At 38.1% G+C, this 15,765-nt stretch overlaps 3 protein-coding genes across 5 annotated transcripts; 1 reads left to right on the top strand and 2 right to left on the bottom strand.

The window, feature by feature from the left end:
- Positions 1-78: 78 nt before the first annotated feature.
- On the bottom strand, positions 79-5,925 carry LOC140772848 (probable xyloglucan endotransglucosylase/hydrolase protein 28). Of its 2 annotated transcripts, XM_073115068.1 has the most exons (5): positions 5,766-5,925; positions 1,883-1,985; positions 1,675-1,775; positions 1,376-1,584; positions 79-764 (listed from the first exon to the last, which is right to left on the bottom strand). In XM_073115068.1, the coding sequence occupies exons 1-5, from the start codon at positions 5,775-5,777 to the stop codon at positions 266-268; spliced, it is 924 nt and encodes a 307-aa protein (XP_072971169.1). In that variant the 5' UTR covers positions 5,778-5,925; the 3' UTR covers positions 79-265. The 2 variants fall into 2 exon arrangements, with proteins under 2 accessions (XP_072971169.1, XP_072971168.1); XM_073115067.1 differs by lacking the exon at positions 5,766-5,925 and having other exon boundaries at positions 1,883-2,244.
- A 5-nt stretch (positions 5,926-5,930) lies between these two features.
- On the top strand, positions 5,931-10,019 carry LOC140772847 (E3 ubiquitin protein ligase RIE1-like). 2 transcript variants are annotated; one of them, XM_073115066.1, is made up of 5 exons: positions 5,931-6,567; positions 7,957-8,076; positions 8,825-8,957; positions 9,045-9,088; positions 9,549-10,019. In XM_073115066.1, the coding sequence occupies exons 1-5, from the start codon at positions 6,113-6,115 to the stop codon at positions 9,586-9,588; spliced, it is 792 nt and encodes a 263-aa protein (XP_072971167.1). In that variant the 5' UTR covers positions 5,931-6,112; the 3' UTR covers positions 9,589-10,019. The 2 variants fall into 2 exon arrangements, with proteins under 2 accessions (XP_072971167.1, XP_072971166.1); XM_073115065.1 differs by having other exon boundaries at positions 9,045-9,203.
- Positions 10,020-10,977: 958 nt separating this feature from the next.
- LOC140774572 (ankyrin repeat-containing protein At2g01680) lies at positions 10,978-14,319 on the bottom strand. Its single transcript, XM_073117613.1, has 3 exons — positions 13,989-14,319; positions 12,872-13,281; positions 10,978-12,056 (listed from the first exon to the last, which is right to left on the bottom strand). Exons 1-3 carry the CDS (start codon positions 14,275-14,277, stop codon positions 11,184-11,186), a joined length of 1,572 nt encoding a protein of 523 aa, XP_072973714.1. The 5' UTR covers positions 14,278-14,319; the 3' UTR covers positions 10,978-11,183.
- Between the last annotated feature and the right edge of the window lie 1,446 nt (positions 14,320-15,765).

Raw genomic sequence — 15,765 nt, 5'->3', positions numbered from 1 at the left:
GTTAACATCCCACATGTGATGAGGAACAAATTATAAATGCCCAAAAAATGAGGAAGACAATAGGAAGCAGCAGTAGAATAACAACAGCATCCCATGAACAAGGTACATATATGCATGAATTGTATCAAGAATAGCGATCCAAAAATATATGTATATCAGATCTAAAGTCGAAAGCTACTACTCAATCTGCCACCCTCAAATCTACTCAATTAACTCTCTATTATACAGCATGAAAAACCTTATGAGCAGAAGTAACTAGCTTATCTCAAATTACGGCATCAGTTCGGCTTGTGGCGCTTCGGTTCCGGTGGTTCCTTCCATGGCCCTGCCTGCGATCTCCGATCTTCAGTCCATCAACCCCATAACGATGGGCAGTCTCCTTATTGGTCTTGCACTCTGGTGGAGGAACCACATACCGAACACGATCGTAGCAATAGGAATAGGTGATGTGGTTCCTTCTGAAGGTCTCCATTGCCGCCTGCTGCTCTGATGACATAGAAATAAAATTGTGGCTAGATGCCTCAGGCCCATCACAAGCCAATGAGTGATCCATAGGGTTCACAGCACAACCACGGAGGATGAGATCAGCAAATTCAGCAACATATGGAGCATATTTATAGTTGACCTTGTACCGACCACCCAAGGTGGCCCATTTGGAGCCATCCCATATAGTAGCATAGAGGGACATCGGTTTGGAGGGGAAGGCTCCTCCCATGGCCTCACTCCTTGCTATTTGTCTAATTGGAATGTTATCAATGTAGAATCTGCAAAATGATAAGAATTATCAAGATGCTATATGCAGTTGGAGAGCCTCACATTTTGGATTCCTCTTAGAGAAATATATTTTAATAGTAGGCTTGCATTTGCATCAATATGATAGCATGTAAGGTCACTATCTTCCAAAAAGATAAGCTGATAGACAACAACAGACGTAGAGTTTTTATGCTAGCATTAAACGAAGTAGCTTTATTAAAGTAGAAGGTATAGAATTGATCAAAAGAAAAGGTAAAAGGCATACAAGATCATAGCTACTACTTGAGTCACTACATCGAGTTGAAGACAGAGAAAAGAGGAAATAATTTTACAAGAAAAATATGACAATTTTGAAATGAAAAAGTGAAAAGGAAAGACACAAATGATTCAAATTTTCATAAAAAGAATAGAAGCCTGTCATTTGCAAAGCCTTTACCCAGATCCAATCTTCCATTCTTTTTAGGCATTGAGAGATTCCATGTCCATCCAAATCAGAAAGCAAATGTTATTTACATCCATTCCCATACTAATTAGAACATAGAACTAAAACTGTGGTGAGTAATAAAACCAGAGAGACTTACAAAGAAAAAGGGATAATAACAACAAAAGGTTGTACACTTACATGATACGATCATGGCTCCAAAGGATGGAATACTGGTGGAAATCCTCCGTGGGGTCGAACCAGAAGTCATATCTCTCCTCCCTTCCGACCGAGGTGCTTCCATTCCCATACACATTTGTTTGGAGCCTCCACTCCCTACCTCTTACATTCCCCAAGAACTCAAAGTCCAATTCATCATGGTTCTTCTCGTAAACATCTCCATTCGACATCTACATTGTAAAATTTACAAAATACAAAAGAATGGGCTCAAATAGGAAAAGGAGAGAGAGAGGTAGGAAGGAGACTAAGAGAAGACCCACGTAGAAGGCGACGACGACACCGGCGGCGTAGTCAGAAGGAAGCTTGATGGATGCACTAAAAAACCCATGAAGGTAGAGGTCTTGGGAGGCAAATCCAGCACCTAGGCATACAAAAAAATCCACAGCATTTGATTTAAAAATCGTCTCTTTTTTTTTTCTCCTTTTTAAATTCAAAAACCAAAAGAGAGTACGGAGCTGAGAGTTCTACCTGTGTGCTTGTCGAGGGAGATGTGAACGGTCTTCCCATCGCGGAGAAGCATGAGATTGTTGTCACCAAATATTTGAGTGTAGCCTTCTTCGAAGGAGAGGGTCTGAAGGCCATGTAATGCAGTAGTAAGCGCATTCGAGTGGTAGAAGAGAAAGATAGAAGAGGTAAAGAAGAGGATGAGGGATGAGAGAATGGAAGAACCCATCTTTCTCTTCTCTTTCTCTGCTACTCTTGCAGCTCCGTGACTTCTTGGGCTTCTCTCTCCTTCCCTTTCTGATCAGAGAGGGGGGGAGTGGATGGAATGGGACTGGAAAGAGAAGCAAAGGTTGCCTTTTTATTGGTGAGAATTAATGGGTGCTTGGCTCTTGCTCTTGGATGCTTTCAATGGGGGGGTCTACTAAACTTTAATTCCTTGGGTACTTTTGTTTTCAATTTAATTCTTTATGTCATATACATTTCTTTTTCCTTTTCTTTGCAATTATATCTTAGAATAGAGTCAATTTATAATTTTTAAAAAAATAAGAGTCAAACTTTCGTGACTGTACTTGTATTTTTGTATAAGATAATGCATGTTGTATGACATGCATAGGGACTAATATCTAGTGCACAAATACAACCCACACGTTTTAGATTAATAATCTTAACCCAAAAAAAAAAAGATCAATAATTAACTTATTTTATTGAGGTTTAAATTTCTTTACTGTTTTCCTATAGCTTTAAGCTATTTATCACAGTATATACTTCAGAAAGTTGCTTTCTTGGTCAGCAGCTTATTATTAATTTACAACAACATTATAAAATATTTTCTCTAAAAAAGTACTCTCTTTTAAGCTATACCCCTACATAAATAATTGTACAATAAAGCAATAAAGATTATTTCCAGTCAGCATTATAGTGCTTTTGTTAATAGTTTAGAACTATAACAAAATGATAACCATTTCTGCCAATAATAACAGACCAGTCAAAAGCTCTTGCTTTTATCTCCTTATGCTCCTTCACTTCAACATCTCTCAGATTGTTTTTACTCCTAGTGAAAAAAAAAAATTTAATTGGAGAATTCCTGACATTCTGATCCCCAATAAATTGGAGGGGATCCTGCCTTGCTATATTCTCCACTCTCGCTTTGCCATGGAGAACTGCATTAATCTCTCTCTCCTTTATTTGAATCTTTTCAAGTAGCTAGGATCTGATCCACTGGATGGAACAGCAACAACAAACTAGCCAAAACAAAGCTGCATCAAGTTCGAGGACCTAAGACTTGGCAGCCTTTAACTTGTCCCGACTTGCAAGATAAAATATTCCAGTAGTTTTAACTCTCACTAGGCTCGAGTAATTCGTACTGAAGCTGATGTAAGAGGTAGGTTAAGATAATAATAGTAATTTTAGGTTGAGTTAATTTTTCCTTGGCTATTGGCTTATCCTAACTCATATCTTAAACCATTTCCATGTTTCAAAGAGTTTCCTCATTCTCATCTCTAGATTTTGCATGAATAAATTATAGATAAATATATCAACTAACCAAGTGTATATATATAGAGAGAGAGAGAGAAATTTGAATATATAACCTCAGTCATAAGTAAATAAAATCCGATCACAGGTTACAGGAGTGTACGATTTTTATCCGTAACCAAGCCAGGAATAACATAGAAAAGAGTTATCCTGCAATCCTGAGTCATAACTACATTAAAGTTGACAGATCAAGGGAAAGAAAATAAAATTAAATCATGTCTAAAGAGCACATAGGCAATCCCTGACACTTTGCTCAAGCAAAGGATAACAAAAGAAAAGCTGAAGAAGTGGATGCAGAAGAAGAGCAAATGCATCAGTAAAATTAGGTCAACCATGGAACAATACTGAAAGCATCAGCAGTTGAAAACATTTATTCAAGCATGGAAGGATTATGGAGAATAAATTCTTGATAACAAAAAGGAGAAGCTAATCTTGAAAGCCAGAATACGAAGCACGAAAATTAGGTCCCTCTATCAATTTTTGGTCAACCATGAAAGACATACCACCATTCATAAACTTGGTACTGACAAACAAACTGTTCAATCAACTAGTCAACTTAGTAAGAGCACACAATTCTAAATAGCCCCTTAAGCCCATGAAACTAGATTCCTAATTATCAACTAGGTTCTAGGAGAATTATGCATACTGGTGCTTTAATCTAAACAGTTTATCGCTTGTTGGTTACCAATAAGAAACATATACGTTCTCCATATTAGAAGAGCTCTACTACAAGGCAAACTCCAGGGAAATCCAAATCTGGCTTCTTTGGAGGATTATAGAAGAACAGTGGTCCTTACGAATCCTAAGACCAATCATACAAAAAGCACCGGTTAGTCCATGAATTTTGGGAACGGAATATTAATTGTTTGTCTCAATCACAATCATGTACCATCATGAGGATAAGCATACAAGGTTTGGGACTTGAATAGATTGATGTATGAATAATAGGAGTGTAGCATATTATCAAGAGACTCCAAAGATCATTAAACAAAACTAGCTAAAAAGATGAATCACGTACGAGATGGATAGGAAATGCACAAAAGTTAAATCTTACCTTAAATTTTGTTTCTTAAGATGAATTTGTGAAGTGTCACCTCTGATTTTCTCCCTCACCAGGGGAGGGGAGAACTGTTCTATCTCCTTTCCCCTTCTAAAGTCAGATGTTCCTCATTCATACCTATCCCGTAAACCCACACTATTGACGCTTCCCTCCATCGTCCCTCACCACCTTCGTCGTTCTCCTTCTACTCCCTTCCCTCATTGGATCCAATCTTGGATGTCGCCCTTCTGGTGGATCCGAGTCCACTACTTCCTCCCTTGCTGATTCCTTCATAGAGATCAGATCTATCCTAAACTCCATTGTCGTTGTGGCTCCGTACCGACACACCTAACTGCCATTGTCGTTTTTTATCTTTTCATCGGATCCAAGTTTGATAGCTACTCGTTTGTTAGATCTTCGCTCAATCTATTGTTGTTTCTATAATTCTACCCTACGAGACCATCTTCAATTAGTGTATCTTTTGTCAACAGGCCTCATTGCCATGCGAGTGGGAGAGGCCACTCTAGGTGGGGGCGACGGTCCCATAGGGTGAGCATTAGGACCTGAGTGTATTTTGTGCTCACTGACGTCTAGTATACAAATATTGCTTTTTGGCGACCCCTGGCTGTTTCTATTACTTGACTCTATAGTAGAATTAAGGTGGCGTATAGTATGTTACAGGTCAGTTTTTTTGCTTTTGTAGATTCTCAGGGTCGCGTATTTGGACTACTGGATTGACAAAACCTACAATTATTAGACTAATAATACTAAACTCGAGACTCTTTGCTCCTAGAAATTTCTTAGACCATTTTTTATTTTATTATTGTGTTTGCGTCCTCAGATTTGCTCATCTAGATTAAATTATAGTGTTGATACTTGTGTCAATGAGCTATCGTTCGATCTCGCCTACTCTTTGTGTATTGGGCCTTATTGTTATAATATTTGGAAGTTAATGAATTAACTCATCCAACAGTCTTTCTCTATAAAAAAAAATCAAGAGTGTGTGAGAATATAACAATATAAAAAATTAAAATTAGTGATTGCATAAGTTATGATGGATGGATTATCCTGACTTCGAATTATGACGAACTTTGTTTAAAATATAAAAATTTCCACTCACTCAAGTATTTTTCCAAGGAATTCATGCAATTTGTTCAGGTGGCTACAAGAGACTGGTGGATTCCGAGCCATTGGGGTTGCCATTGGCTGCACTTCTTGGAATCGACACAGTAAAGGATCAAAGAGAAAAACCCATTTGAACCAAATGATCACAGAAGTAGAGTGCGCGATGCATGTGATCAAAAGGAGGCATAAAATGGAGAAGGAATGGCTTACCGAGTGAGACATGCAGTAGAGGTGGATGTAATCAAAATAATTCCTCGCTCGAAATTGGAGAAGACGAAGACGAAGACGACAACGAAGACGAAGACTTCAGAATGGATTATTAAAGAGCGAAGAGGGGTTCGGGGAACGAGGAGGCAGGGAAGGAAGGGAAATAGGAATAGGAATGGATTACCATTCCCTGCAGCCCGGTGTGCATTAATTTGCTACACTTGATACTTGGCAGCCCCTAATTCGCTGTCGAATTATAGGGTGCCTTTCTTCTTTTCTCCTTTCTTTTAGCCCCTTTGTATAATTAAAAACAGAGAGAGTGTGAGAAGCGCAACAAATACCTAACAAAAATGGAGGAAGAGGATTCCACGACAATGATCCCGTCGGCCTCGCCCGAACCACTTCTCCCTCCGGTTCGGCCTTCCCCGGCAAGGCAGAATCGTCTTGCCTCTCTTCTGAACCGCGCTGCCGGGCGGCGCGGCCCGTCGACGCTGGTCCGCGAAACGGCGGCGCTGCAGCTGGAGCAGCGCCGGGCCCATTGGTCCTACTCCCGGCCCGTGGTTGCCCTCGACATGGCATGGAACCTCGCCTTTTTCGCCGTCTCCGCCGCGGTCCTCGCCTCCACGGCCCACGAGCAGCCCAACACCCCGGTCCGTCTCTGGATCGTGGGCTATGCTCTGCAGTGCCTGGTCCACGTTGGATTGGTGTGGGTTGAATATGGAAGAAGGCGGCGGATGAGGCGGGTAGAGGTGGAGGAAGGAAGAGGTGAGGAAGCGGCAGAGGAGGAGGAGGACAGGAGTAGAAGGTATGTTTGGGATTTTGAGCTGAAACATTTGATATTTATAAGGAGGTCGATGCAATTGATACCTAAAAGGAAATCAAATATGCTAAAATTAGAGGGATATAAGCTGTAGTATGAGAAATTGTAGATATATTGCACTAAGAAAAGATTATGCTTTCTGGCCTTGTCATTTTCGAGAACATATCCCTTGATTGAACAAAATCAAACTCTAGGAGAATGAGAAAAGATAAAAGAAAAAAAATTATATAGGGAAATAGAGGAATGGTTTTTTGGGTTCATGCAATTAGATTTAAGGATATTGGTGGTGTGAAAATTGTCGAGAGATGGTTCTGCCAGTGATGTATATGCAGAGGATTTAGATGAGCCAGATGAGTGGTATGCTGGTATGCATGTGGAAGTATGTAGTATTTTGGAAACAAAGGTGTATTTTTCTATTATAGCTAGGATTGTGGATAGAATACTTGATATATGTCTTATTCCTTCCTAATAGCTCTATAATAAAGTTGGGGAATTTGTATTTTGAGCTAGATTAAGTGATTTTTTCATTCAAAAGTGTGCAAGTGGTAGAGGACGAACCAAACGCCCCCGTATGCCACTGGCACACTCTGCCCCTGGCACGCATTTAATATATTTTAAATAAAATTATTATAATATTTAAATATGTTTTTAGGTATTTAGCATGTCAATCTTTAGTTTTTGATTTAAATATATGTATTAAAACCTATACTATAGTATTCTCTTTTTAGATTATTTTTGTAAATAACTTATTTTATTAAAAATAAAGTAATAGTTAAATATAAATATTATTTAACACGTAATATGATTGAATATATTTATTAAAACTAATATTATTCTATAATATAATTGAACTCATAATAATATTCAACACATAATATTAATTAATAATATTTAATAATTAAAATTAATATCTAGTTGAATATAGAATGATGGTGAAGAATCAAATACTTTATTTAATAATGACTGATGGAAATAAGAAAGAAAATGCTCCACATCTGCGCGGAGCAACATGCAGCTGTGCCGGACCGGCACGGCTCGACATAAGGGTGTGCCAGTGGCACACCCTGTGCCAGGTGTTGACCGACACAGTCATCCTTGAGATGAACACACAGGAATTTTGAAGGATAAGAAAGTTGGGTAACATGGATGAACTAGCAATAATTTGCACCAATGCTTGACATGACTTAAAGCTTGATGGTAAATAGGCTTTGCATTAGGAAAAAATACTGCTTATATTTTTACCTGAGTTATCTTTTTCATGTCTACTGTTATCTAGTTGTTGAAATTAACAGGTCATTAAGTATACATTTTTGTTATTAACTGTTTTGCGGTTTAAGTTGCTCATTATGAAAACTAGTGGTGATTGGTGTTCAGAATAGCCAAACGGTGTGAATCTGTTAATACGATGCTATGCTTTCTGTGGTGGATGATTGGCTTTTATTTGGTGGTCACTGGTGGAGAAAAACTAATGCAGCACGCTCCAAGACTTTACTGGTATGATCATAGCAATTTATCTGATAGATTAATTATCATATGGATGGCTTCATAGTGTATAGTCTTTCACTCGAAATGCTGCATCGTAATCTACATTCCAGATTCATCTATTGTTGAAACTTGAATGCATGCTTTTCTTCGGCTCATAAATATTTTGTCTTCTATTTGAAGCATTGACAGAAAGTATAGAACTTTGGTTAACCTGCTTGACTCTTTTGTATCATGAACTATTATTATCTCAAATCAATCATTAGATTAAGATCAACAAAGGAGATCTCAAAGAAATTAGCATCTGGGCCACACTATTCAGTGAAGTTTACACTACATACTATATATATAAGCCATTTTCCTAAAGCTTGTCTATATCAGTTTTTTGTTTTAGAGGGTCTCTCAAAATCTTTGTTTCTGATGAGTGAATCTAACAATTCTTGCATATTTAGTCATTCTTCTATTTTAACCTGAGGTAGTGAAGGGATAAATTTCAAATTAACCCTGTGATTATTCTTAAAATCAAACTCTTCCATTGATACTACAGAGTTCTAAGCATTTGTCATTTTTATCGAAAGCTGTCTAAGCTATCTTGAAGTCACCTTCGCATCTTCAAAAAGATCCAGGCAACTTATTGTCCTGGATTGTTGACCCTTATGATTGTTAACTTTGTGCACAAACTACTTATGTTATTAACATCCAATATTATTTCATTTACTATATGCACCTAACAGTCAACTTTTCATGATGTATTCCCCAGGTTGGCTGTAGTTTTTCTGGCATTCGATGTATTCTTTGCCATCTTTTGTCTGGCTTTAGCTTGCGTAATTGGGATTGCACTCTGTTGCTGCTTGCCTTGTATCATTGCCATTCTTTATGCTGTGGCAGGCCAGGTAAAAATTGGAAGTTTGTTGTATAAAAAGATCTGTTTTATTATATTTCGACAGACTTATTTCATTTCTTTGGACTTTGATAAATAGGAAGGGGCATCAGATGCAGACATCTGCATTCTTCCACGATACAGGTATACTGAGTCCTCTGAAGATGAGCAAAAAATGACCAATGAAGGACTAATGATTCCCATTCTAAACAACAGTGGAACTTCAACAAGTGAACGAATTCTGCTACATGAGGATGCAGTAAAATTTCTGCATTTACATCGTCTTTTTAATTATATCTGTCAATATTCCACTGAAATCTTTATAGTTATACGTATATTGGGTAGTTATTCCCCTTTGCAAAGTTTGACATTTTTTACCATCTTGATTGATGTAAATATCCTCTTAGCTTTCCAGTAGCACTGGAGCCATATATTTCCTTTGCAGCCAAAACTTTTCTTGGCATAAAGTAATCAGGAATTAGGAACATCCTCTCGCTGTAAAGTGGCAGTACAAAATGATAAACCTCATTCCTTGATGTAGCTGGAAAATTTTTTACTCAGTTTTTAGTCTGCCTGACTGCTTTCCCTTTTCCATCCCTTTCAGGAATGTTCTATATGTCTCACCTCTTACGAAGACGGAGTAGAGCTCCATTCACTTCCCTGCAACCATCATTTTCATTCAACATGCATTGTTAAATGGCTTCGGATCAACGCAACCTGCCCGCTTTGCAAGTACAACATTCTTAAAGGCAGTGACAATTCTCTGAACAACTCGTCTCCAACATAACTTTCTCTTTTGCCTTCTAAGGCTTCTATGTACATAAAATCGCAGAAAGATGCAGCAGTGCAACTTCAACACACTTTCCTTGGAGCAATTACTTAGAGGTCTTTGACCCTACATTATCTTTGCTTGATGAGCTGACATATCCTTGCCCTTCAGTATAGATGCTCCAATTTCAGAGTTCAGATGTATTTTCGTTTTTCTTCTCTTGCCAAAACGATAGAGTCTTGTACAATTATCACACTTACCTTGTTCATTTGTGGAATAAGACCAAATACTAGTATACTGATATAATTTTCTTTAGTGTTTAGTTGTATTTTAGTATAATATGTAATACTTATATTTGATATGACATAAAATATAAATGATAGTTTTATAAATAATTAAAATACCTTTTATAATAAATGAATGTGTAGAAGAGAAAGAATAGGAGGAAAGAGAGTGAGTGATTCTAATAATAGTTAGATTAAAATAATATCAAAAATAAAAATAATTTATTAGCAAATATATAAAAATATTAGATAGAAGAAGAGTAGAGTAGAGAAGTAGGTGGTACTATATTAGTATAGGCTTAAATAATTATTCACTTGTTGTGTACCAGTATAAAAATATTTATAAGTGAAGGGTGCTTTAACTCTGGATCTCCTCTAAAAAGCTATCACCTTATAACAGCCATCGTATTGTGCCATTTTTCTAATGTCCATTAGAAACCAAGTCACTAGAAGAAATAACCAAATGAACAAAGAAATATCTTCTTGACGGTATATCCAAAGCATCAAGTTTATAAGATCGGCTGCACGTGTACTGCATCTTCATTACCGTAATTATTGGAAACTGTTAAAAAGACATTGGTGTAGGAAATTATCTTAAGGTTGTTGGCCTGGTGATGTCTAGCTAATCTAGTATATCATGCTTATTGTACAGCTAAAAGATATCCAAATTTAAAAAAGATCCTAGTTGTCTGGCATTCTCAATGTTTAAAATGATCAGATTTGTAGATATTGGTGAGAAATTTATCTAGATTCCAAAAAACCAAGCTTAAAAATGGGGTGATGATCATGAAGCCACAACCACCATATTTTTGTAGTTCAAGCATCAAATCCGACTTGTTGAGTCACAATGATCAGAGTCAGGCTATAATTCTCCTGAAAAAAATGATCTGAGTCTGGTTACCAATCCAACCTCAACCTGAGCATCAGATAGAAGTATAGAACTCTTCTGCAATGATTTTCACAGCTCAATTATAACATCCTTAGTTCACAGCTCCTGGAATGTATACATACTTCATAAACTTCCACTAGTTCGGTATCGGCAGCTCATTACAAAAGGATACAACAGAGACAAAATGATGATTCTGATAGATAATAATAGCATCACAAACTCTATTCATATGTACAGTATAAGGATGGTAACTGCGTGACTTTGCATGCTATGTACAAATCCAAAACAGTCACACTTTCAGAGAGCATATATCTTCTTTTCGTGATCAGTCAAGGCATCAAGATCTGAATGGACTGAATATAAGGACCAGGAGAAGGACTTGCTGCCACTTGCCCTCTTTATACGCCTCTGTTTATCCTCCCCAAACTTGAATCGCTGGCGTAGCACGAAATACCCCAATATGAACAAAGTCCCAAACATGATAGGTCCTCCCACTGATGTTATTGTGATCGCCATCCAGGAGGCTTGTTTTCCCACCACCACAAAAGCTAATGAAAGAAACGCCCCACAGGTGCTTAGACAGGCTAGCCACATGAGCTTATTGACAATCGAGACTACTAGCTTCTGAGCACCAGTTTCCCATGCAACCAAAGTGATTTGAACTACAACAACAGCAAGAGAAATGAACAAAGCAGTCGCATTCAGAAGGCAAAAGACATGGAAACCTGTATGTCCAGCTATCTTGGCCTTGCCAGCATCGTTCCCATCTTGTTGGTATTGACCTGGCAAATTGAATATTGCAACGAAAGCAATGGATGCAATCAAAACGGCTACCAAGGTCACCGAATTGATAGTATTCTGGACAGCTTCTCTATGCAGTTTCCTCAGCTCTTTTGCAATTCCAGTCACTCTTCTATTTGTTTTAGCATTCTGAATGAGTTGTGTTTGAACATCATGCTTTATATCGCTCACGGTTCTCCTCAATTCTGATGTCTCATCAATTTGCCCGACATTCCTAGCATTCTTGGCACCAGCCTGTGATAGGCTCTCCATAATCTCCATTTTAGATTCACCATATGGGACTTTTTCTGCCAAATCTAGTGCTGTTTCATTATGATTATTGATGGCATTGATCTCAATAGATTCATAACTGAGTAGGAGCTGCACCATCTGAGATAAGGCAATGAAATGAATTACAGTCAACACAATCAGTACAACGTCGACATATCTTATTAATTGCAGCAGTAAAATATTCTTGATTCATTTGAGCTAAAATAGCAATTTTCAATCCATATTTCGATAATTATCAAAGCAACTTATCAAGTTACAGTGTAACAGTATAAACGTTCATTAGTTAAGAGTATGATGTTAGCAGCATTATAACACAGATTCATATGGAAACAAAAAACTTGAGATCATCATAATCCTACCAAAACATCAATAAGGATTAGTATCCACAATTTTACTTAGAATAAAATTGAATTGTGCACTATACTTTCATCCATCGTGTTCAATACATGATATAATGGTTATATTAATATGTTTCCCTAGCTCTTTGCATATAGCAAATAGCCGACGGACAGTACGAGTGGGGGGCGTTAGCTGATCTGGTAGGTCTTGTTATTTAAAACCGGTAAATATAATATAAGATCCTGAAAGAGGTTACTTAAAGTTTACTTGCCCTTAAACTTGGTTTGACTAATGAGTAAAACACCTATTGACAGAATATACAATGTCAGTACAATTTCTTGTACCAGATTATTCTTCTAATATAGGACAAGTTTGTTTGCCTTTTGAGTCTTGAATCAATGTAACAGAACAAAGGAGCAAATAATTGGTAAGCTAGGAAACTGATATATGACTCCTTTTATGCAAAGTAACCTGAAAGAAAAGAAAGTAATAGAAATAGCCATTTTTGTAGCTGATAAGAATGAGTACAATGAGTGTGATCATTCAGTATATGAGTCGAAGGACAAGCCTCATACCTGAGGGCGCCATTTTCTTGTTGCTATGTGTAAAGCCGTGTTCCCTTTCTTGTCACGCAGATTAAGGATGGATATATCAGCTAGTAACATCTCCTCAACTACATCAGGATTTCGACCTTTTACAGCCATATGAAGTGCAGTCTGACCTTTCTTATCTATAATTGAAACTATTCCTGCATCCCTCAATAGAAGTGCTCTGACAATACGATAGAGTCCAATTCTTGCAGCCGTGTGCAGAGATGTTTTGCCATTCTTCCGCACAATCCTTATTGACCTTTCATCCACATCCAATATGGAATTAACAACGTCCAAGTGATCCTTAATAGCAGCAGAGTATAGAGGGCTAGTGTTTGATGAATCACACAGATTGCACAAGGCTGGCCATCGGCTCAAAAATTCTTTGACAATTCCTGAAATTTTTTGGCAATTATTCATAAGCTACATACCCAAGGTATTGTTGAATAAACCATCAAGTTCCTCTTAAGATTATTTAGTATAGATAGCTCACCACTCGTCCACAATAAAGATGATCAGATTCAGATGCCACATCTAACTACTGCACATGGAATGATATCCACGGGCAGAGCAGCCATTTCTTTGTGGCAAGGATACTAATTGTAACGCCTTTGGACACATGATCCAGGTTCGCCATATTCTTATGACTGAATCTTTACTAAAGACTAGATAAAGAACTCATCAAACTTCACTAGTAACTTTTGTTAAGTACTCCCTTTGGAGCAATAAAAATTCATTGGCTCATTAACATCTACCAAACGGAACCATGAAAGTAAGGAGAACCAAGCAAAGATCTCTACATACAAAAAGCCAAAAATAAGAATCCTAATGTCTATAAAGAGTACAGCTCAAAATATCCAACCTCACCACTCCTAATCGGGAACCCAATCTTCTTGTATCAACCGGCATCTCTGTTAAACTATCACCTTAATTTGGATTCTCTACTTAAAAAACAAAGTCACAAAAACGAAACTTCAATATTCCTTCCACATCAAAATCCAATATTTCAGATAACCAAGACACCAAAACTTCAAATTTCATAGTTTCTCTTACTTTCGATAGAGGGAAATATGTGATAAATTGCAAGATTGGGGGTTCTCACCAGTGTGCCCCTGCTTTGCAGCGACGTGGAAAGCGTCGAGATCGAGACGCGATCGGATAGTGGCTGCATCATAATCGTAAAGAGGGAGGAGATAGCGGAAGAGATCCTCCATGTTGCCCTCCGCCGCTATGTACAAAGCCGTCTCTCCGGCTTCCGTCTGCGCCGCCATCAGGGTCGCGGCGCCGCTGTCGACTGCCGCGGAGGGTTCCACCACGGCCCGCACCGCATCCAGGTCACCCGATCGTACGGCGGCGAAGAAGGCTTGGTGTGATCGGAGCACTAGATCCATTTCAGATTCGTCCACTTCCTCCCCCCCCCCCCCCCCCCCCTCTCTCTGCTCCACACTTCTCTCTCTCTCTCTCCCTTTAAGAGAAATAATTCCTGTCACTTTCTCCCTCCGACTTATATAATTTTCTTTTTCTATCTTCTATTAATTTTTTTTTTTACCACAATATTAATCTCAATATCTAGATGAATGCATCATCCATCGCTACGATCCAACCACTTAGCGGTTGAAAATTGAAAAGTATGGGAAGTACTACTCGTGTTGCACCCTCCCTATTTCATCATCCTCATAGGAGCTATTGATAATCTCGTGATTATCAATCAAGATGATACCGTGTCATATCATTCATTCATTACCTCTGATGGTCGGTGAGAATCATCTCTGGGAGTTTTCAAGAGGAAAGAAAAGGCTACTTGGCTAAAAGGCTACTTTATTAGGAATACTTACAAGTCAAGGTCTAGTGCAGGTAACTGTGGACCCAGCTCTTGACCTGCTAAAAAGTTTTGGGCCCACTTAGTTTGTTGGGCTTTGTTTGGGCTACTAATTGATTAGCGCCGGCCCAACTCCTTCCGACATACCCAATTCAAATATCAAACCGGTAAATCCTCTCATAATCTCATATATAAAGAAAAGATTGTTAAAAACCACATTGGAGATTTTGTTCTTGTTCTATTCTGAGAGAAAATAAAATTGGGTTCCACTATGCATATATAATCCTACCAATGCTATGATTAGGGCTCTCAAAGATTCAAATTTGTACAAATTTATCACCTACCATGGCAAAAATTTGGCACCAATTATAAGATGTCTCTTTAATTACCTAAAAATTCATGGCATCCGGATTCAAGCTCAAAAGATAATTGCAAGTGAAAACTCAATAGAACTCAAAGACACAAGACCACCTCAGAGTGTGACATCAAATCTAATACTTTGAGACATCATGATCCACAACTAGTTAAAAGCAAAGTCATATGACTCAGAATCCAACAAAATGAAAGGGTATGGTCCACCATCACTACCAGATTTTTTTTTTTTAATATTCTTTTCCATGTACTATGAGGCAATGCTTGATGAGTGACCCTCAATGCTGAGGAGTTTGTGTTCTAAATATATGCCCCATATTTTGTCGAAATAAATGTATATGAATTTTAATTCGAATCATGCGCATAAAACGCTGGCTGTCAAAAAATATATATTTACCTCTGCAGTAATATTTAATTTAAGCAGGAGGAAGAAGAAGATATAATTTAACAGGGGGTCCACGTGTCTTAGATATACTGGGCCATATATGGTGCGTCGTATCCGGTAACGCTGTTGCGTAGATGTGGGCCCCAGAGTTCGATTTGCGGTTCTTAAGTCGTCGCGGGACCCACCACCAGGCCGCAATAGGTGGACCGGCCGAGGCCAATGGCAGGTCTAGTTGAATCGGTGTCAGGCTTAATAAATTATAGAATAGAATAATTTTATCTTATCTGGTAAAATGAATATTTT

Source organism: Typha angustifolia, chromosome 13 (genome assembly GCF_048772165.1).
Source record: "Typha angustifolia cultivar Huaian chromosome 13, ASM4877216v1, whole genome shotgun sequence".
NCBI lineage: Eukaryota > Viridiplantae > Streptophyta > Magnoliopsida > Poales > Typhaceae > Typha > Typha angustifolia.
This window is presented reverse-complemented; position numbering and strand designations above follow the sequence as displayed.